The sequence below is a fragment of the Panthera onca genome, chromosome F2, assembly GCF_046562875.1.
Source record: "Panthera onca isolate mPanOnc1 chromosome F2, mPanOnc1 haplotype 2, whole genome shotgun sequence".
NCBI lineage: Eukaryota > Metazoa > Chordata > Mammalia > Carnivora > Felidae > Panthera > Panthera onca.
The window spans coordinates 28534026-28555725 of record NC_138356.1 but is presented as its reverse complement, the minus strand read 5'-3'; the positions used below and the strand labels follow the sequence as shown (position 1 = coordinate 28555725).

The following is a 21700-nucleotide window of genomic DNA, read 5'->3' as shown; positions in this document are numbered from 1 at the left end:
CCCCAGCCTAGAGTGCAAATAGAAAACTGCGGGACCGCTGAGCAGTTTCCAGAGGAAAAATGAGGCAGCTCAGTTTTTTTTTTTTTTTTCTTTTTCTGTAGGAGGGATGCTTTAGGATACAATAAAGCATTGCTTAGACAACGCAGCAGAGGTCATGGGTAAAAATCTCTGTTAGCCACACTGTAAGGATGTAATGAACTGAAGTGTGACATCCTTTTTTAGCACAAATGGATTTGTAAGAATCTGAGTCTGAGCTTTATGGTGAGCAGAGACAGCTGTGCCACCAATAACCAGGCTTCGATGTTTACACACATGTGATTTTAATTTTTATCACAAAATGGTTGAATATAGCAACAACCATTACTTTTGAGCCCAAAGATCTATAAAGTATATTATTTTTTTAAATGATAGGTTTAAACAGAAAATCCTTTGAAAGGCACATCTGTAGTCATTTTGTTGAAACATGCGGTATTTCAATTTATTCTTTTTCTTCATGCCTGTATATGCCTAAATTATCTTTTCTCCATGTCACAATATATTTCCTTGAGAAACCATATTTTTTTTCCTGCTAACAATTCTACATGTTTGTAAGTAAAACTCCATCATATGGTAAAGATGCAGAGAATCTAATTATTTTCTAATCCAGATGAAATTTGTAAGCTACATATCATCTATCAGTCTCATAGTGGCAGTGTATGATATAATATAATAAATGATAATAATATTATATAATACAATAAAATTATATAAATACAATATATAAATACATATATATGTATTATGTAAATACATATAAATATATAAATACAACAAAATATATATGTATTTCTGGTCTTGGAATTTTTCTGGTTATCCAGTTTATTCAGGATCATTCTCATATTCTCATCATGATTTCATCCTCAGCCAATATTACTGACCCAAATATTTCTAAGTGACAGATTGTTCTGTCTCAGACATGAAATGTAAATTGCCTTCCATTGACTGAGTCAGAAGTCACACAAAATCTTTTCTGAAACTCTGATTAAGACTATAGTTGTCATTCATCTCCGACTTACAAGTCGTGTGTGTTTGCCTTTCATTTGACCTCAATCCCTGTTAGATTCAGGATTTCACTTTTTTGTCAATATCACTAACATTATCCTTAGTTTAGTGGTAAATATCAAACATCAACCAACCATAGGGGCCAGAGCAGATGATGTGCATAGAATTACCTGATGTCTTAAGAGTAGCACATATTTCTCCAGAGCTTCTGGAGTGGAGACGAGACAAAGTAGAGTCAGTCTTCAACAACTTAAGAATTGCACAGAGGTAAGAGTGTCCCAAATAAAAAATAGGTCTCAAATAAAAGAAAAAAACTTCCTTAATTTTCTTCCCTTGTCTCTACCCAGTGAATGAGTCAGGGTCAGGTAGGAGGAGGGCATTGTATCTAAAGACCTTGGATAGTTTTCTAAGTAGCATCCAAAGTAATTTTTCTTTCCCTACATCTAGGGACTCATAATTATCCCCCCCTTTGCCCCCCATCAGGACATGCAGCATTTCATAGTGGACATTACCAGAGGGGAACATGCAGTGATGTAGATGTGCCTCATCACTGCAGCATTGCAGAGATCATAGGAAACACAGCAGGAGTAATGCAGAACAAGACATGAGAATTTAAGGATTGCATGTTGAGCAAGAAGAAAAGAAGAAACAAGAATTGTTTCCAAAAAGCACAACAACACTGATTCACTTAAATGAACCACCGTGGGTCAGCTTGGGACACAGATCAGCATAGGACCCAAAAGCAGATCAAAAACAATGACTCAGAGCAAGAGTGATGAGAAGGAAGCAGACCACAACTGGGCTTAGTTTTAGAGAGAAATGATCGTTAGCTGCAATTGATGAGCAGAGAGTAAAGGAAGACAGTTCATAATGCAGAGTAAACTATTCTCAAGTAATTATTTTCCTTTCATTTTAAAATAAAATCTCAAATAGAAAATTCTGTAGGTTCTTGAGCAAATACTATCAAATTCTTCATTCTATTCTTTCTTGCTTCTTTCCAAGATGGAGAAACACTAATTTGACAGACATATTCCAAGAAATTGTTATAATTATACTTAGGAGATAGAATCCCTGAAGTAAAATGCAAATGACTTATGAAAACTGTCTGCTCTCTATGGCCCAGCCTGGTTTACCAGAGTTCCTTTCTCTTAGGTTTCAGGTAAAATTCCACCTAACAATTGTTCTTCTGAACAGTTCAACATGGGTTTGTTTAAACAGGACAAGTGATTGCATTAGAATTGGGATGAAATCACAATGCTGTTATGTCTGTCTTATGACCAGGGAAGCCCAGAATATATGAATGTAATCCCAAACATAGCAATGCCTCCCTCTAGGGTCTCTGAGAGAAATATTTAGCAAAGAAAGTCAGCATAACAGTCAATTGTTATGTGGAATTTTACCTGAAATCCAAATGGTCCACAAGGCAAGGTTGAGTTCTGGGTCTGTGGGAGGCCCAGGTGCCGAGGACCTAGGACAAGTGGGGTGGGCCTGCCATGTGGTTTATGGCTGCTGGCCAGGAGATTGGGGCTGCCTGGGCCAGCCTGGTGTTGGGTGGGCTGGGAAAGCCCTGGAAAGCTGCCTGGAGCCTGGTGGCACTGGAGTGGGCCCAGAGAGAGAGTCTGCAGCAGCCTGCCTTGAGCTTGGGGCCATAGGAGCCACCTGGGGAAACCAGTACTTGCTTTATTTTCCTTCCCCCCCTCTCCCCCAGAAGGAGGGTTTCCCTGTCCATGCTGGGGTGTGGGGGAAGAATGACAGGGGTAATGTGAAACTTTCTCTCCTGCCCATTTGATTGCGTCTTTTCTAACTTCTGTGCTCTACCCAGGTCCTGTAATCTCTCACCTGGAATCCTTAGCTTCTTCATCATATTTTCAGAAGTAAATAGTTGTTCAGACTGATGTTTCTGGGAAGAGGTCAGTGCTGGAAATTCCTCTTCTGCCATCTTGTGTCTTGATTTGCTCCTGTCACAACCTCCCACACCATTTTTCACTGGAGCCTTTCTAATAGGAGTATAGTTATTTCTCATTGTGGTTTTAATTTTTGCATTTCCCTAATGGCTAATGATGATGACCATCTTTTTATATGCTCATTTGCCATTCATCTCCATTCATGTCTTTGGCCATTTGCAAGATGAAAAGTTTTTTTTTTTAATTGTTGAGTTTTGAGAGTTCTTTATATATTCCAGATACCTTTTGGCCAGATATGTGGATTGCAAGTATTTTCTCTCAGCCTGTAACTTATCATTTTATCCTCTAACATCCATTTGCTGAAAAGCGTATCCTTCCTTCACTGAATTTTCTTGCACTTGGTCCAAATTCGGTTGGGCATATTTCTGTGGGTCTATTTCCATCGATCTACATTCCTCCATACTGTCTTGGCTACTGTAGCTTTTTCAGAATTGTTTTTTTCTTGTTTGCCTTTCCATATAAACTTTGAGATTTTCTATATGCGTAAAGATCTTGGGATTTCATAGAACTTGCATTAAACCTACATAGCAATTTAGGGAAAGTTTTCATCTTTATTATGTTGAATCTTCCAATCCATGTACACAGCACGTCCATTTATTTAGAGTTTTGATTTATTGAATCAGTATATTGTAATTTTTAGCATGTGGATCTTGTATATACTTTTTACATTTCCTCTTTTTAGGCTTCACTTACCTAATTCATTTTTGGGGAGTGATTGTAAATGACATTGTGTTTTAAGTTTTGCTTTCTACCTATTTGTTGCCTGTATATAGAATTATGATTGATCTTGCATTCTGTAACCTTGACAAATTTTATTTTAGGAGGTTTTTTTTTTTTTTTTTTTTTTTTTTGGTAGATTTATTGGTATTTTCTAAATAGCCAATCATGTCATCTGCAAATAGAGACAGTTGTATTTCTTCTTTTCCAATCTCTATGCCTTTTGTTTGGTAAAGAGTATTTTTGTTCTACAGGGCATAACAATCCCTTCAAGGCCCTTCTCACAATAGCCAGTCCTGGTAGACAGACATTACAAGTGTTGCCTGGTTGACTAGGAAGAACTTCAACCTCTTTTTCTACTTCTTTAAGAGAAAATGCAATTTCCATGCAAAGCTTGAATTGAAGGACATGTGCTTCTTCTCACATATTTGTGAGGGCAGATTTCTTACTCTGTCAAGAAGGAATCCCATCATGAGTACTGGCCTACCCTGGCTCTGAAGACTTTACCCAAATCCTGGATTTGTCCTTGACTAATGAGTGCCAAGCTCTATTCAGACAAGTGACTAGAGCTAAGAATAAGACAGCTTTGCTGTACTAGATACCTGCTGTGCTCCTTCTATGAAGCTTTCTCTGATCCTTATATGTAGAATTATTCCATCTTTTGTGAGTTCCCACTAAAATATATACTCTTTTGAGAGCCTTTCGTCACATCCTTCCTCTGTCTATCTTTCAGCCTATGGAGGCAGATACTCCTCTAACCCTTACTCTTTTCATTGAGGTTATAAGAAAGGGTTTTATGTCTTTCCTGGTTTGTTTAGAAATTTCTGCCAAGACAGAACCCTGCCTCAAATCCAGTAATACTTGGTGAAGGCCATATACCTGGGTGAACCCTTTTTGTTACTTTCCCCTCACTGACCTCTGTATTAAGCCACTGGCTTCTATCATGAAAGACAGATACACATGAGAGCCCTAGAATCAAGACTATTTTTTTCAACTGTCTATCATCCCCATCAGACTCAGGAGGCAATGCCTCCATCATAAGACTGGACTCTCAGAAATATAAACCAACCTGTATCAGCTCTATGGAGACTGCAACTTGAACCAGTTGACCCTCTTTTTAAAAATCAATCTGTCTTTTTACATTTTTTTCTACTTCTCCATAGCTGGCCTTTGACATCTCATCCTATCTCAACAAATAAAAGAATATCTTTGCCTTAAAAAGATTTCTGAAGTTATGATGGTTCATAATCCACACTCTATTAAGGCAAATGTTTATTTAAATCAACTAAAATTGATTTAAATTCATTTATTCTGTACACCTAAGTGTGACATCTCAAGTAATTTCAGATGGCCACCAGCTGGATGGAAATATATTTTCCTTGTTCAAAATGTCTTGTACACCCTACTGTGTACCCATCCGTGTGATGGGTACTTAAGCAAAGAGACATGTTAGGCACAGTTTCATGCCTCTTGGAGTGGATAGTCTGCTTGAAGACACGACATGCAAAAACACTCAATGCATCCTTGCTCTATGATTAAAACTAGTTGTGATTCATGACCTCAAAATGCCTTCTTTATAGTCAGCTTTTCTAGAATATTTCATCTGAGTTAGTTTTCTAACATGTTGCTTAATTGATTGATTGCTCCAATTTGCTTTGTTGTATGTATCAAATGGGTCACTTCTTCAAGTGTGATACAGTCCAGCTGAACAAACAAGCAGGTGTTGAGAGATGTTGGGATTGCCCTGCCAGTCATGATCTCTGTATTACCTTCTGTGTCACTCATGATCAGCCTGTGAATGTTTTTCACTGAAAAGCCAAGATGAAAAATGACTGCTGTGTGAGTTCCTTAATGCTGTGTTACCATACATCATCTGCAGGTGGATTGGCTAGGACTCCTGGTTGCCTGGAAATCATTTCAGGTTGTTCTGAGCTCTGGGTCAAACTGTGGGTGTCACAGAATGACCCTCTCTCTTCTGATAGCCTTGCAAACTTCAAATTACTTCTACTTTCAAACATTTACTGGGTGTAAGATTTTGTCCTGAGGGCTGTATAAATGTATCCTGCCTTCAAGATACTTACAGTTTGGAGAAGGGACAGAAAATGTACACCATCAGCTGTACCACAAAATATCATGTTGTGCGTGCCCGAAAAGCGAGGCCAACAAAGGCCTCAAGGAACTTAAAGTGAGAAAGATTACTTCTGAGCTGGAAATTACGGAAGAGAGAAGAGAATTGGAGTGATATGTTGTAGTCTGAGTAGGACAGTCATAGGTACATTTTGTGGAGAGGGCTTTCTAAGCAAAGAAAATAGAGAGTAAAAGCATAGCAGCAGAGAGAAGTTTCTGGAGGATGATAAGTAATCTGAACTGGTTGGATTTGAATGGTTATAGGACACTGGGCATTTATGTTAGAGTTAGGGTTTAGAAAAAAATTGGGGCATTATTGTGTGACAAATCAAATGTTCTTGTTTTTAAATGATGTATTTCACTGATTTTCTTTCTTTTTTCTTTTAAAGTTTATTTATTTATTTTGAGAGAGAGAGAGAGAGAGAGAGAGAGCGTGAGCACGAACAGGGGCGGGGCAGAGACAGAGGGAGTGAAAGAACCCCAAGCAGGCTCTACACGGTCAGCACAGAGCCAGATGTAGGGCTTGAACTCAGGAATTGTGAGCTCATGACCTGAGCTGAAATCAAGAGTCGGATGCTTAACTGACGGAACCACCCAGGCGCCCTATGAATCAAGTGTTCTTTTTTTTTTATTATTTTTTTTAATGTTTATTTATTTTTGAGACAGAGAGAGACAGAGCATGAACAGGGGAAGGTCAGAGAGAGAGGGAGACACAGAATCCGAAACAGGCTCCGGGCTCCGAGCTGTCAGCACAGAGCCCGATGCGGGGCTCGAACCCACGGACAGTGAAATCATGACCTGGGCCGAAGTCGACGCTCAACCAACTGAGCCACCCAGGCGCCCCTCAAGTATTCTTATATAGGGGATGTGGTTTTAAGTTTGTTGTTTAAGATAAACAACTCGAGAAACGATGGAGAGCATGAATTGCTTAAACAGAAAAAGAGAGTTCATTTGGGATCTGCTGTTTCATTCATATTGGAGGTAACAGAAGCTTTCGTTAGGTCAATCATTGTGAATATGGAAGGGTGAGATAAGAAGCAGGTTGGCATTGAAGACTTGGGCATAACCTGGAGCCCTCAGGTGTTTTTTTAATTTTTTTTTTAATTTTGTTTTGTTTTTTGGTGCTTGGTGTCTAAAGGGGCCCTTGTAGGAGTTAGATCATCACTATTCAATAGAAATGTAATATGTAATTAAACTCATAAATGCAACCCGTATATGCAACAGAAATTTAATAGCCACATTGACAAAAAAAAAGAAAAATGTAAGTTTAATTTTAATAATTTTTAAGTCAAATATCAAAAATGTTATAATGTCAACATGTAATCAGTATAATATTGACGAGATACTTTCATTCATTTTTTTCTTATCCAAGTCTATGAAGCCAGTGTGTACTTTATACTTAACAGAATACTTCAGTTGGGACCAGCCATATTTCAAGTGCACATTAATGACATGTGCTAGCCAGTGGCTATTCTGTTGGACAGCACAGACTTGGGTATACTTTTACTTATCTACTTACTGCTAATCGACTTTTGTTAATCTACTTACTTAAAGAAACTTTCCTAATCTTCTTATTCCATTGTAACATATTAGCCTTTTCAGTGACTTTGACTCCTAGGAAGATGCCCTGGTTTTACTGATGTTCAAAGCTCTAGGGCATGGCAGAGTTTCTAACAGAAGTTCAGTCTTCAAAAAAAATGATTGTTACACAGGTGAAGCAGAGAATGCTGATTTGGGGCCTGTCCTTACATTTGAGATGTGGAGGTAGGTGTGGGAAGGAAAGGAAAGGTGTATACTTCTTTTTTTTTTTTTTAATTTTTTTTTTTTTAACGTTTATTTATTTTTGAGATAGAGAGAGACAGAGCATGAATGGGGGAGGGTCAGAGAGAGGGAGACACAGAATCGGAAGCAGGCTCCAGGCTCTGAGCTGTCAGCACAGAGCCCGACGCGGGGCTCGAACTCACGGACCGCGAGATCATGACCTGAGCCGAAGTCGGCCGCCCAACCAACTGAGCCACCCACGTGCCCCGAAAGGTGTATACTTCTTAGCCTGACTCAGTTCTGACTTAGGAGACTGAATAGCTCCCATTATCCCCATTGAAGCAAATGTGACTAAAAAAAGTGAACAGTATTCCTTTCATCCTCATATTTATATCAAATATTCACAGACAAGGAATTGGTATAAATAAAGTTGCTTGGAGCCACTGATGAAAAAGTTCTTTAAAAATATTTAGCATTTTTGGGGGGTCTGGGTGGCTCAGTTGGTTAAGCATTGGACTCTTGATTTTGGCTCAGGTCATGACCTCATGATTCAGGGGATCGAGCCCCATGTCAGGCTCTGTGCTGACAGTACGGAACCTGTTTGGGATTCTCTCTCTCCCTCTCTCTGCCCCTCCCCCACTCACACATGCACACTCACTCTCTCGAAAATAAATAACCTTAAAAAAAACCCACTAGAATTTAAAAATATATGTATTTAGTATTTTCACTATGCTTAAAAAAAAGCCTCACGGCTGAAATATATTTCTCTATTAAAAGTGGAGTTAATTTTTTTGCATTTTTGAAATGTTTCCCTTTAATGTCATATAACTGATATCCTTTTTCTTTTCCCTATTGTATTAATCATATTTTTAAATTTTTATTATCTTATGATGTTTTGCCGTCTTAAAAAATCTTTCTGGCTGCTGAGAGACTGCCCCTCCCAGGGCTAGCCAATTCTTAGAGACAGCTTGGCAGGCAGTGTACCTTTCAAATGCAAATCAACCAATCTGGGAAATGTATTCACCCAACAAATTCTATTAACTTACACATCAAGCCAATATTTCTCCTGCCCTAAATCATCCCAGGGTTGGGTACCAGGCAGCTAGAGACTGCTCCTATAGCTTAAAACCTCCAGAATTATTCAAAATAGACAATCTTAAATTGTTTCCCAGCCTTGCCTGGTCTTTCCTGTGGAAACATGAAAAAAGGCTACAGCCCAGGCTTTCCCCTCTTCTGCCTCCTGCCCAAACCCTGGTGCTTTCCATGTGGCCCTGCATAACATGATGTACCTCCTTCTCTAGGGAAATAGAAATAATGAATTCTTCTTTCAGTACCATTGGCCTCGGTGTTATTACTCAGTCACTTCCATAAATTTAAATCCCAAGAGCACAAATGAGACACATACATGTCTACTTCTCTGTCTCAGTTATTTTGTATTTCATTTACTTTGGACACATATTTTTACCAGAACGTAAATTTAGAACCCAAGCTAAAAGGTATGTCAGAGGATTTAAAACTGTGCCTTCACAGTGAATAGAAAGCCTTCGGGGAATAGGGCAACTGAAGAAACGAGAGTTGTGGGTAATGAGAAAAAAGGAAACACTATTTACACGTTCTTATAAAGTACATTATGGAGGCACGAAGGCAATAGAATGTGGCTTATGTGTCTAGTACATGCTGGGTATTTTTCCTATCCCCTCTCATTTAATCATCTTCAATTAATAGAGAGGACCCAAGAAGGTAAATGACTTTCTCAAGGTCAAAAAATTAGGTGCAGACTGGGTTTGAATCCAGATCCTTCTTGGTCCCCCACCCATGCTCTCATTGCTGCACGGCATTCTTTCCATCTGAAAGCTCGAAAGCTGTGAATTAAAGAGTCACCCAAACATACTTGGAGGGCTGCAGCTTTCGTGATGTTTTCTTTTCTGAATGCCTGACGCGGGGCATGTTTTCTATATAGTATTTGGATGTCAAGAATATGAGGGCAACATCACAGATTTTATTTAGCGACAAACAGGGTAGGAAGTACAGTGGAAGACAATGGCTGACATTGAGTGCCGAGAGGTATTTCTCATACAGGGAAAGGAAGAAGTATTTCTCATACCTTTACGTTCCTGAGGTCCAACTGGAATGCTGGTGGCGATGGGGAGACTTCTGTACAGAGGAGAGGGAATGAAAAGCTGCCAAAACAAATCAAAAAGAAAAGGGTGTAACAAGTTTCAGGCTTTTTTTAGGATAGCTTATGACTCCATGGTCTAATTTATCAATTTTCTCGAATCTACTCTATTAGTGTTATAACTCAGTCTGTATTTGTGAAATTTTTTAAAAAGTTTATTTATTTTGAAAGAGAGAGAGAAAGAAAGTGTGCACACACAAGTGGGGGAGGGGCAGAGACGGCGGGGGTGGGGGGTGGAGAGAATCCCAAGCAGGCTCCATATTGCTGTTGCAGAGCCCTCTGTGGGACTTGAACCCACAAACTGTGAGATCATGACCTGAGCCCAAGTGAAGAGCCGGTCGCTTAACCAACTGAGCCACCCAGGAGCACCCGCATTTGTGAATTTTTAATGGAAACAGAGGCTCTGATACTTCAGAATGAAGAAATATAATCTGGGGGTTTCCTAGGCAATGAGTGAACATATGAGAAATGGAGTGTAACAATAGAACATGTACCTCTCATAGCTGCAGGAGAAGAAGGAATCGTGCAAAGATTTTTCTTCCATAATACAATTTTTTTTTATGTCAACACATTTTCCATATGGATAAATGAGTAGAAAGGAAGAGCAGGATGGCGATGAATAATAAACTACATGAAAAGCAAAGAAAACTAGTGCGTCCAGAAGGCTTAACTTACTGTATAACCAAGAGTGCGAAATTGGCCCAAGAGGGTTATATCATTGAAAGTTTGGAATTAAATGGAAATAAACATTTAATTTGATCCTCAGATGTGATTTTTAAAATTACTTTTGCATTAGAATATGTCTTTACGGTTTAATGGATTCTGATTGTGCTCACTGATGACCTTTTTGACTCTTTAGACCATTTCAAATTCTAAAACATCAAGGGAACGATTTCCCAAAGTTTAAACGTAGACGCAATTGGATTTCTAATGCTTAGAAATCAGGATGAACAATTTTAAGTTAAAGAGAAATGTGGAGAAGATGAAGTGACATATTGTGGATTTAGCAGGAAAATTCTTCGTGTGTTCCCCAGCTACAACTCTGCTAACTACACTGTGCTCGTAGATTACTGGAAGGCAGATATCATAGAAGAAAGGGTGTTCCTATACCGGGTGAAGCAGTGAAAGCTGGAAAAGTGACTCATTGCTTCTAAATAGGAGCTATTTCAGTTTCCTTTCATTTGTGGGTTTTTTAGTTCAGTGCGAGAATATATAATGTGACTTCTAGATGTTCCATTCTCTAGAACAATTTATTCTAAAACACAGTTTGTTCTCTAGTGAATTTAAAATAGGTAAAAGAAAACAGTTTTCTAAGTTTAGGGATAGGAAGTAAAAAGGGAGAAATATGCAGAAGGAATTAAGAAAGGTGAGTCACTTGCTAGTAAACTTCAGAGTCTCAGAATTAAATCAGTTTTCCCCTTAGTACCAAGGGCAAGTCAGTGATAACATAATTAGAGCTTCGCACCAAGGATGTGTTCGAAATATGGTGTTTGCCAGGAGACGCCTTCCTCCTGTGGGTTCGATTTTATTTCCTTCTAGAAAAATTCCCAGATTAAGGCACTTTGTGAAAGGATCCACTCTCTTGATTTTTTTTTTTCTTTCATTCTAGAGTAGAGAACTTATAAGTTTTTAGGGAACAGAAAATCTAAAATATGTGAGATAATCCCCCCCCCCCGCCGAGATATTGAATGTAAATGTAATAATCCGAAGGATAATAGAATTTATTTTGCTTGTAAAATTTTCATATTTCATATTTCATGTTTTTCTGTGGCCTCTTCCTTCCCTTTGTTTCTCATTTCACCACAGGAATTTGATCAAAAACAAAAGAACAAGAAGACGTCACTTACAGTATGGTAATGGTTTTAGGCTTTTAAAGATATTATAGAGTATTTGATCCAGTTATTATTTTTTTATTATTGAGTTGTTGGTGTTCTTCATATATTTTGGAAATCAATTCTTTTTATTTTAAACATTTTTTTTAACGTTTATTTATTTTTGAGACAGAGAGAGACAGACCTTGAATGGGGGAGGGTCAGAGAGAGAGGGAGACACAGAATCTGAAACAGGCTCCGGGCTCCGAGCTGTCAGCACAGAGCCCGAGGCGGGGCTCGAACTCACGGACTGCGAGATCATGACCTGAGCCGAAGTCGGACGCTTAACCGACTGAGCCACCCAGGCACCCCTGGAAATCAATTCTTTATTACACATAGGTTTTGCAAATATTTATTCCCATTCAGTAGGTTGACTTTTCATTTTGTTGATTTTTTTCTGTGCAGAAGCCTTTTAGTTTAATATCGTCCCACTTGTCTATTTTTGCTTTTGTTACCTGTGGTTTTGGTGTCATATCCCAGAAAAATGGTACAGCAGCTGTGGAAAACAGTGTGCAGATTCCTTGAGAAGTTAAAATTAGAACTACCGTATGATCCAGCGATCCCCCTTCTGGGCATAAATCCAAGGGAAATCAGACTCTAGAAGAAATATCTGCAGTCCTACATTCATCGCAGCATTATTCACAATAGCCAAGACGTGGAAACAACTCAAGTGTCCACTGACAGACGAATGGCTAAAGAAAATGTAGTATATGTATTCAATAGACTGCTATTCAGGCTCAAAAAAGAAAGAAATCCTGCCATTTGTGGCAACATAGATGAACCTGGAGGACATTATGCTGAGTAAAATAAGCCAGTCATAGAAGGACAAATACCTCATGATTCTACTTCTAGGAGGGATCTAACGTAGTCAAACTCATACAGGCAGAGAACGTAATAGTGGTTGCCGGAGCTGGAGGGTGGGAGAAATGGACAGCTGTTGTCCAATAGAGTTTTAATTATGCAAGATGAATACATTCTAGAGTTCTATTTAAAAAAAAAAAAACAAAAACAAGGGGCACAAGGAAACTTTTGGAGGTGATAGATATGTCCGTTGTCTTTATTGTGGCGATGGTATCCTGAATGTTCGCATATGCCCAAACTCATGAAATAGTGCATGAAATATGTGCAGGGGTTTTGTTTTTGTTTTTGTTTTTGGTATATAAATTACACTTCAATAAAGCTGTCAAAAATTCTGGACTATTTGAAACTGACAGAAAAGTACAGAGAATAATATAAGAAACTGATACTTAGCCATCACCCAGTATTTTAAAATATTAACATTTTACCTTCTCTTCTTTTTTCTCCAAATCATAAATTACAGAGAAGGTTAAGACTCTTGGCTACCTTACTGTGATCCCATCCCCTCTCTCCCCAAAGATAAAAACGGTTCTTATGAATTTTATGTTTAAGTTTCCCATGCGGGAACCTCATGAACAAAGAGAATCCTACATATGTCGCCGTCAGGTTTGCAGCTTGGTAAACGGCTCAGTAGAGCAGGTTGGCCATGCTGCATGAAGTTGGCGATGTAGCTCTGCCATGAAAGAGGGATTGTACTGCAGGGTGTAAGCCCAGAGCAAATCTTGCTGGTTTGCACAGGGAGACATGTCCATTTCATTGCAGCATTGTTGGAAGCAATAAAAATTACTTAGTTAGAAATTATTTTTATTGTTAAAAACATTTGTGCCAAACTTACTTTCCATGGCTAGATGTGTATGAAATGGGGAGAGAAAAAAAGTAAACAATACAAAAGTGTGAAAAAGAAAAAAATCTTTAAGACAGATGTAAATATTTTGTTAGGCTGTACACTTGTTAAGCTTTATTTCAATCGGTTGGATGAGCAGTAATCATATCCTTCCAGCTCAAAGTGTGGTCCATGGACCAGAGGAGGGGCAGGTTCTTGGGGTATGTGTGTTAGAAATGCTGACTTTCAGGCCCCACTCTAGGTTTACTGAGTTAGAATCTGCATTTTAACAAAAACCCCGGGTGATTTGTATGCATAGTGGTTTGAAAGCACAGGTCTAGAGCAGCTGCCCTCAATTTTTAGGTCTCAGCGGGCCGATGGGTCAAGATGAGCTGCGAGGTGAATGCAAATACACCATTAGTAATGATCAAGTACACACTTTGCTGAACAATTTAAAGAAAAAGAGCAAATGTGAACTATTTCACACGGTACCGGCACTCAAATTCATGTGCATTTCCTGAGTGAAAGAAGAAGCATCGAGGTGGGTCTGTAGAGATAGGGATGTGCAATGCCACATTGCAAATATCGGAGCGATTGTGATGGGATCCCGTGGGGGGAGGCACGTGCTTTGTGACTGTGAGAGGTGACTGACTCGCAAAGTCAGAATCCCAGGTAATGGATAACCAACGGTAACAGGTATCTGCTCTCAGAGAGGACCATGTACTCATTGAACAAATATTTACTCATCCCTTGCGTATGCTACCTCCTCGGCTAGACCCCAGGGAGCAGTGGTGCCCACCACAGACGCAGTGCATGTCCCAACAGAACCTACGGGCTCTCAGGGGAGGCAGCATGACTGTCATACGTTAACAAGTATGACTGTCCAATGAATCTTATAGGAAGAGAGGCATGAATCTTACAAAGATAGTTAGGCAGTTAGGTAGGTAGATAGACAGTTGAGAGATTGGTAGATGATAGGTAGTTGATACATAGAAAGATACATTGATAGAATGAGAACATACAGCAGAGCCATCTATTGGAGTCCATGTGCCAGATGGCCACACATTAGAAGCTTTTGAAATGTTAGAGAGAAATGTCTGATGTTAACAGAATATATGTAATTATTAGAATATGCAGATGCAAAGAAAAGCAGGACGGCAAAACCTTGGGGCACTGGCTTTAAATACAATGGCCAGTCAGGTGGGATTTGTAAAAATTATTTACCATGATTAGATAAACATACAAATCCAGAAGAGCAGTAGGTTATTTGTGAAGAGGCGTTTGGAAACCTTGATTCAAATATTATCCAGACTTCTCAAGACTCCTTTCTGAAGCTTTTAGATGCACCTACTGTTTAATTATACACTGAAGCCCATGCTTCTCCCCTGGTGCAGGGAGCTGTAACCGGCTCTCTCTCAAGGGTCTCCCAGGGAACTCCCAAACATTTTTTATTTGAAGAAATGAACACATGTGAAGTAGTTTGGTTTTTAAAAATGTCTTCTTTGAGGCACTTGGGTGGGTCAGTCAGTTAAGCATCTGACTCTTGATTTTGGCTCAGGTCATGATCTCATAGTTGTGAGATCAAGCCCCACATCAGGCTCTGTGCTGCCAGTGCAGAACCTGCTTGGGATTCTCTCTCTCGCTTTCTCTCTCTGCTCCTCCCCTGACTCCCCTCTCTCTCTCACTCATTCTCTCTCAAAATAAATAAATTAACTTTAAGAAATACAAATAAAATGTATTCTCTGCTACCTACTACTGCTATTTTCCTAGCCTGCCACCATGACAGAGAGACAATAGACAAGGGAACCACTCAGGGGCCTTGTCTGGCAATTTAGGTTTATTGAGAATATGCTGGTGTCATATCAGAAAACTAGTGTGTCAAGCAAACATTATAACCATAACTAAATATATATTATATGATGCATAAAAATACATATATAACATACACACACACCCACATATATATGTATCTATATATATATGTGGGTATGGGTGTGTGTTCTCCTAGTATTTCCTTTTCCTCAGCACTCCTGATGCTATTTCCAGTTTATTACCTCCTTAGAGAAGGGCTAAGACAGTAGAAAGAGAGAGAAACAAACCCAGAATTTTCCTTTGGGTTTTGAATTTCAAAAACCAAACATAGCCTTCAGAGGAGAAAAGGCATGAACATTAAGTTTGGGAGATCCTAATAAAGAAAACAAACCTGTCTCCCCTGATGATCTGATTGGATAAATGTCCTCTGATCCATAGGACAGAGCATCAGGAGGCAAGTGAGAAGAGCACTGGGCCCTTGATAAGGTGGGTGAGGGGCTATTTCCTGTGCCTCTAAGAGGCCAAGGCTCAGAAAGGTAATAAAAGACCAGATATGTTTAGGGGACCCAGAGCAGAGATAGGCTGGGCCGTGATTCTCAGACAGCGTTGGGAGGATAGCAGAACTCCGTAGAAGGACTTAATGTCTTCAAGTGGATTTAGGCAGAGGAGGTTTAGTTGGCCAGGGAGACCTTCACTTCCCCAGGGTGATATAACGCCAAAGAGCAATTCCGGTTGCCTGCGGCGGCACAGAGGTTAGGTCATGCTGTAGGCAGCATAGTCTCCATGGCCCAAACTGGTGTGGAGGCTGCAGGATGAGCAGCTGGAGACAGCTGAGGCTGAGCTGGACTAAGGGCACCTGCAGTCGAGAGGCAGGGATGACACCTGGCTGGTGGGCCGATAGGAACAGACTCGTCTGACTCAGATGTCTGTTCTCCCAGGCCATAGCTCCAAGCCTGGCACTCCACCAATGCTCCAGAATTGTCGTGTTACCTCAGAATAGGAAGGGCGCAGAACTGATAAAAAATTTGGTTTTCAACTCAGGAGAATGAGGATTCAAAGTATAAACTGAGTTGAAAAAATAACGCCCCAGTTCTTCACATTAATTTTTTTGCCTAAAGTTTGTGCTCATCACAGTAGCTTTCTCAATATTTGTGTGGGATGGAGGTTTGGAGATGAGGCACCTTTAGGGAAGAAGGGGATTGTCTTTCTCCTTCTCTCTCCTTCTTACCTTAACACATTGGGTTATCTGTGATGGAAGCATTTCTGTTCCTCCGGTTTACTTCTATCTTTCCCTAATTTGTTCATCAATATCGCTCTTCTCTATTGCTTGCCCCAGAGACAAAGCAGACAATACCAAACCTAGAAATATGTCTGCGGACACCCTCAGACAGATGTCAGATAACACCCATTTCTCACAGGATTATGAAGGCATCAGAAGTTCTGTCAGCTCCCAAAACCACTTGCCTTGTCTTCTGAGGCCCAAGTTATTCTGGGGGGTAAGGATGCAGAGTCTTTATAGCTTAGTGAACAGATATCAAGCACGTAGAGAGAGGAAAGGGATGGAGAAAATATAGGAAAGGTGGAAAAGACTTAAGGATTTAGTTGGAGAGAAGGGAAAAAGTGGAAGTGTGGCCACAATTTTCTTGTGAAAAATGTATACTAGTTTGCTTATCTGTCATTTCCCCTGCCAGGGGGAATATGTTTTGTGGAAGATTGTACTGAGTCAAATATATGCCTTATACAGGTGCTTTGTGTGGACCTGTGAGCACTCGGGAGCAACGTCTAACTCCCTGGAGAGCTGAGGATTCTATAAGATTTTTAAAAGCTTTTTTTCCTTTGTTGAGGTAGATTCTTTTACATGGAAACCTCACCCTTGCTGCTCTGCTCCTGTGTTACTGGCAGCTTAGCCAGAGGGCAGCACAAGGGCACCCTTTCTATACTCAGAGCAACAGAAGTCATTGCTGTCATGACAGAGAGAATCATTCTGTTATCTTTGGGTGCCCCCCCCCCCGTCCCTGTTCCAAGGTGGAACAGGTTCCTGGTCCATTTTATTGTTGAACAACATGGATGTACCTAGAGTGTATTATGCTAAGTGAAATAAGTCGGACAGAGAAAGGCAAATATCGTACAATTTCACCTATACGAAATTTGAGGATTTAAGAAATGAAGCATTTAATAATTTAAAATGAGAATTTAAGAAACAAAACAAATAATAACCAAAAAGCAGAATCAGACCTATAAATGCAGAGAACAAACTGATGGGTGCTAGAGGAAGGAGGGGGAGGGGATGGGCAGAATGGGTGAAGGGGAGTGGGCGATACAGGCTTCCAGTTATGGAATACGTAAGTCATGGGAATAAAAGGTACAGCCTAGGGAGTATAATCACTGGTGTAATAGCGTTGCATGGGGACAGATGGTAGCTACAATTGTGGTGAACATGGGATAACACAGAGAAGTTGAATTACAATGGTCGTACCCCTGAAACTAATGCAACCTGTGTCAACTATACTCAAGTGAAAAACAAACACACAAACAGATGCACAAACAAAAACGAAAGCCCTCAGTGGAAAGCGCCTTGTTTCCCATCCAGTCAAGCTGGCCGTGTGTTCACCATGGGAACTGGCTGCCATTCTACCAGTGAAGGTAATGGGCGCTTGGTGCGTTGTGGTCACACTGTCATGGAGAAGACCTGTGGATAGTGTTCCGCACCACCTGCATTCGAAGAGGAAATCACCCCAGGCTGGTTACGTCTAAGGTCAATGCTTGTCTAGAAAGCTGAAGCCCAGCGCCACTTAGAACAGTGTGGAGTGGTGGGTGGTGAGTGCCGGGGAGGACACAGGGAGGGAGGAGAGGCATGTGCTACTCAGGATCCCAGGCTGCAGCTTTGTCTGTGTGAAGAAGCCAACTCAGTACTTATCTGCTCCAGACAGATAGAGCTCCTGTGCTGCGTTCCCCACACTGGGGAGCAATAAAACAGATGAGGAAGGAGAAAGAGGTGGGGCAGTGGTGGGAGACCAGAGGAAAGGCTCCATTGACCAAGGGCGGGCTGCTGTGTCTCTGTCTGGTGGCTTTTCTTTCCCGATACCCCACCCTTAACATGTGGCTGGTGTCCATTAAATATGTGTTGAAGGAATGAATGAATATTTGGGGGTGTAATGGTTTTGACTACTGTTACTTTAGTAATTAAGTTATTGGCAATAATGGTATGATAAGCATTTTGTCTATTTTTTTTGTCATCTATAGTCCTGATAGGTTTTTTTTTTTAATGTCCAATTGTCATAAAATTGTGTAACAGTTAGCTATGATGGTCAGACAAAACCTAGTCAATAAAAATGACTGTAGGCCAAGCAGCTCTGTGGAGGTATTTTTGTATTTCCAAAAACATGATCTTAGACCCCAGAAAGAGGAATCTCTGTATATAGAAAAATTAACCACTACGCCCTCCTCACCACCAGGGAAGCAAATGGGATCTGAGAGAGAATGCATTCAATAATTGCACAATCTATGATGACGGCTCGGGCAGAGCCATTATTCTTTTATGTGAAAGGTGAGTGCTTTGCAAGGCAGGAAAGAAGCAAGAGTCTCTGAACACCAAGGTGTTATTTCTCAAAGAGTAGGAGGAAGACCCCATGAATGCGAAGAATGTGCTTTCTTCTATATGATTATACTCCCCTTTCTTAGACGGTTCTAGAGGGACATGGCTCAGCCATTATTGCTAAACAGCTTCTACTGGCTCCTTCTACTCATGGGTGCACAGCTGATGGTTCCCCTCAGAACCAGCAAAAGCCTGAGCAAAGAAAAACGTCTATTCCAAGTTTGCTGAAGTCTGAGGTAGCAGACTTGGCGGTAATGCAGAAAGAGGTGAAGATATCCATAGACTTTTCATGGGAGAGAAGTAGAATTTTCCTAGGGGCGAAGGGGAGGGAGTCCGAGGAAAGCTGTTTTCCAAGGGAAGAAAGGATCAAAGTGTCACAGTGGGAAAGGAATGGGGCCTCTGGGAATGTAGGGTTAGGGAACAAGATAATTCCCATGGGGTAAGAGGTCCTCCAAAGGCCTGGATGAAGAGCTGCATTTTCTGATGCTTTTTCTTGGTTCAGGGGAATGAGTTAATTAAATAAGGTTACCACTCCTGGTCTTATTTTAGAGTCTTTTAGGATGCTTACTTGATCTTTCTGTAAAAGACTATTCAAACCTCTGTCAGAGGTCAAGGTCAGGGCTCCTTGTCCTTCTTACCCCCTGCTGGGTTACCAGGCTGAGGATATTGACCAGCAAACAACCCCAGAGAGATGGTAAAGCCCATTTCATAAACTCCCCCTCCAGAAATGGGCTGATGATACACATTGATCTATCCTTTAAGGTAAAAAGGCGTTCCTTGCACATTGCATTTCCTAGAAACCTACCCTCCACCGTCTTTGCCAAAGACGAAGGTGTCCTATGGACCAGGGTGATTCTACAAGTCAGAATTTTTGTTGCTTGTTGTTTGAAAGAATTGAAAGTTAAAGCATTAGCTTTTCTTCTAAGTTTCACCCTTTAATGACATTCCTAAATGAGAATTTTAAGTATTCCAAAATATAAGAAGATAAAATTAGAAAAATAAAAACTATTTCTGCAAGGTGTTAGAATTTCATTAGACAAACTTATGTTTACTTTAGTCTTATCTACATTTTATATATATTGTGTATATGGCATTATTTTCCAGGTCATCTTAACATGTCATTTAATGTCCATTTAAGCCCGTACATTTCTCTACGTGTATCTGGTATATTTTTGTTTTCCAGTGGGAATCCACATCTGTTATATGTATTATACAATTAGGTGTAGCATTGCTTGGATGTTGCAGATTCAACTGACAGGCCCTTATCAATTTGTGATCTTTCCTGCATAATGAAAACATGAGATTAAGTCTGGTATTTGAGTCTGGTTCCTTCTTACCATTAATCCTCTTTTGCAAACAATTGTTTCCTTAGCAACTGTATTAAGTTACTGAATATATTACTTAACCTGTTACTCAGGGGCTTCTCTCAAGGTGAACTGGATTCATTTTCATCTTTTTTATTTTTTCATAAGCTTATTTTGTTAATTATAGTCCTTACTTGACAGCACTCCTTGCTTTTAGTGTTGCACTCACTTTGCACAATTTGTAGGGAAAATCAATCGTTAAACCTCTGGAATTTCACCTAATGCACATTATGCGGTCACTTGGCTCACAGAGAAGACTTTTCGTGGTACCATTAAGTGTGCTTTTAATTGTATGAAAAAGACTCCAGTATTTGTAAATCTACTTCTCATTCCCAAGCATCTTGAATTTAGTCAATAATTAAGTGAATCAGTGGAGACAGAAGATTTTTTGTATCAATAAAGGGGTTGTCTCTCAAAATTAACCTGATAAAGTATCATTTAGCAGAGTTAGTCCATCAATCGGGGAAACACATGAGGTTTTCCATTTCTTTTGAATTCTTTTTTTGCAATATTGAAATGTCTGAGAGTTCATTACATTTTACAGGCCAAGAAAGAGCACTCGGAAACTTGCAAATTCTCCTTAAGAACATGAGGAGGGAGTGTGATGATTGGAATTCACATCCTGCAGACGTGTGCATTCTCACTATAGTTCAGCTCACTATAGCTTCTCCAAATAGCTTCCAAGGAGAGAAGCCAGACAGGATTCTACAAATGTGTGGAATGTCACCTGGACATTAACTGGGATTCCCATGGGACAGAGGTTAAGATAGAACTGCCACTGCTCTTATATAGAACCCATGATAGAGCCCACAGAAGTGCTGAGGTTCAGAAGTCCTGCACTAGACCTTTCTCTTTTAAATGAACAGAGGCACCACGTTTGGAAGGCCAATTCAAATGCAAGTGGCCGCCAAGTGCCAAGCATGGAAAACGTAGCCTATTGTTTACAGTTTGGCAAGTCCCTCCTCAAGGTGGATTCTGGGAAAGAGAGGATGTTGATTTCTCTTGGTTCTAAATAGATTCAGTACCAAACGACACATTGTGGTTAAGCCTAGAAACGTCCTTTGTGAACTTATCTATCTTTCTGATGACTTATTTCTATTTTGACTTATGAATGCTCACTTCTTGGCTGCTGGGTTTCCTGGCTAAGGTTTTTCATGGGTTCCTGCAAGGTACATGTCAATGAATGGACAGAGCTAGAAGTTCTGACCCACTTAATATGTCTTTTACCAACCTATGTTTGCTTCATCACTATCACTACTGGTTGGCACAAAGTTTCTCTTTCAGTATTATACTGAAAACGAACTTCTCCATATTCCCCCATAATGTTTACATAAATTAATATTACCATAGCCATTTTGCTGAATTGTTTCTGATTGCCTTTTAGAGAAGTGGGAAAGTCCACACAGGGCTCCTGGTTCTAGCTCTACTTTCAAAGAATGGGGAATTGATATTAAAGTGTCTACTTGAGGATGCCAGTCCCCAGAAGAGCTGGAAAATATCTTTATGGGATTACCGATACCTCACCAGAAAGGAGTTTTCAATGTAAGGAGTCTTCAGGGTAGTTAGTAACTTGCTCCTCAGTCTATAGTCT

The 21700-nt window shown here is 40.0% G+C and overlaps 1 protein-coding gene across 3 annotated transcripts in view; it reads right to left on the bottom strand.

Moving 5' to 3' along the window:
- The window catches only part of LOC132664216 (uncharacterized), a 493245-nt gene that overhangs the window by 19509 nt on the left and 452036 nt on the right, over positions 1-21700 (bottom strand). For all 3 annotated transcript variants that reach the window (XR_013553546.2, XR_013553545.2, XM_078441793.2), the window contains one exon: positions 9715-9790. Coding sequence is in view for 1 of the 3 variants with exons in the window: in XM_078441793.2 (XP_078297919.2) it covers positions 9715-9790 (76 nt within the window). In the remaining 2 variants the exon portion in view is untranslated. The remainder of the gene's footprint in view (positions 1-9714; positions 9791-21700) is intronic.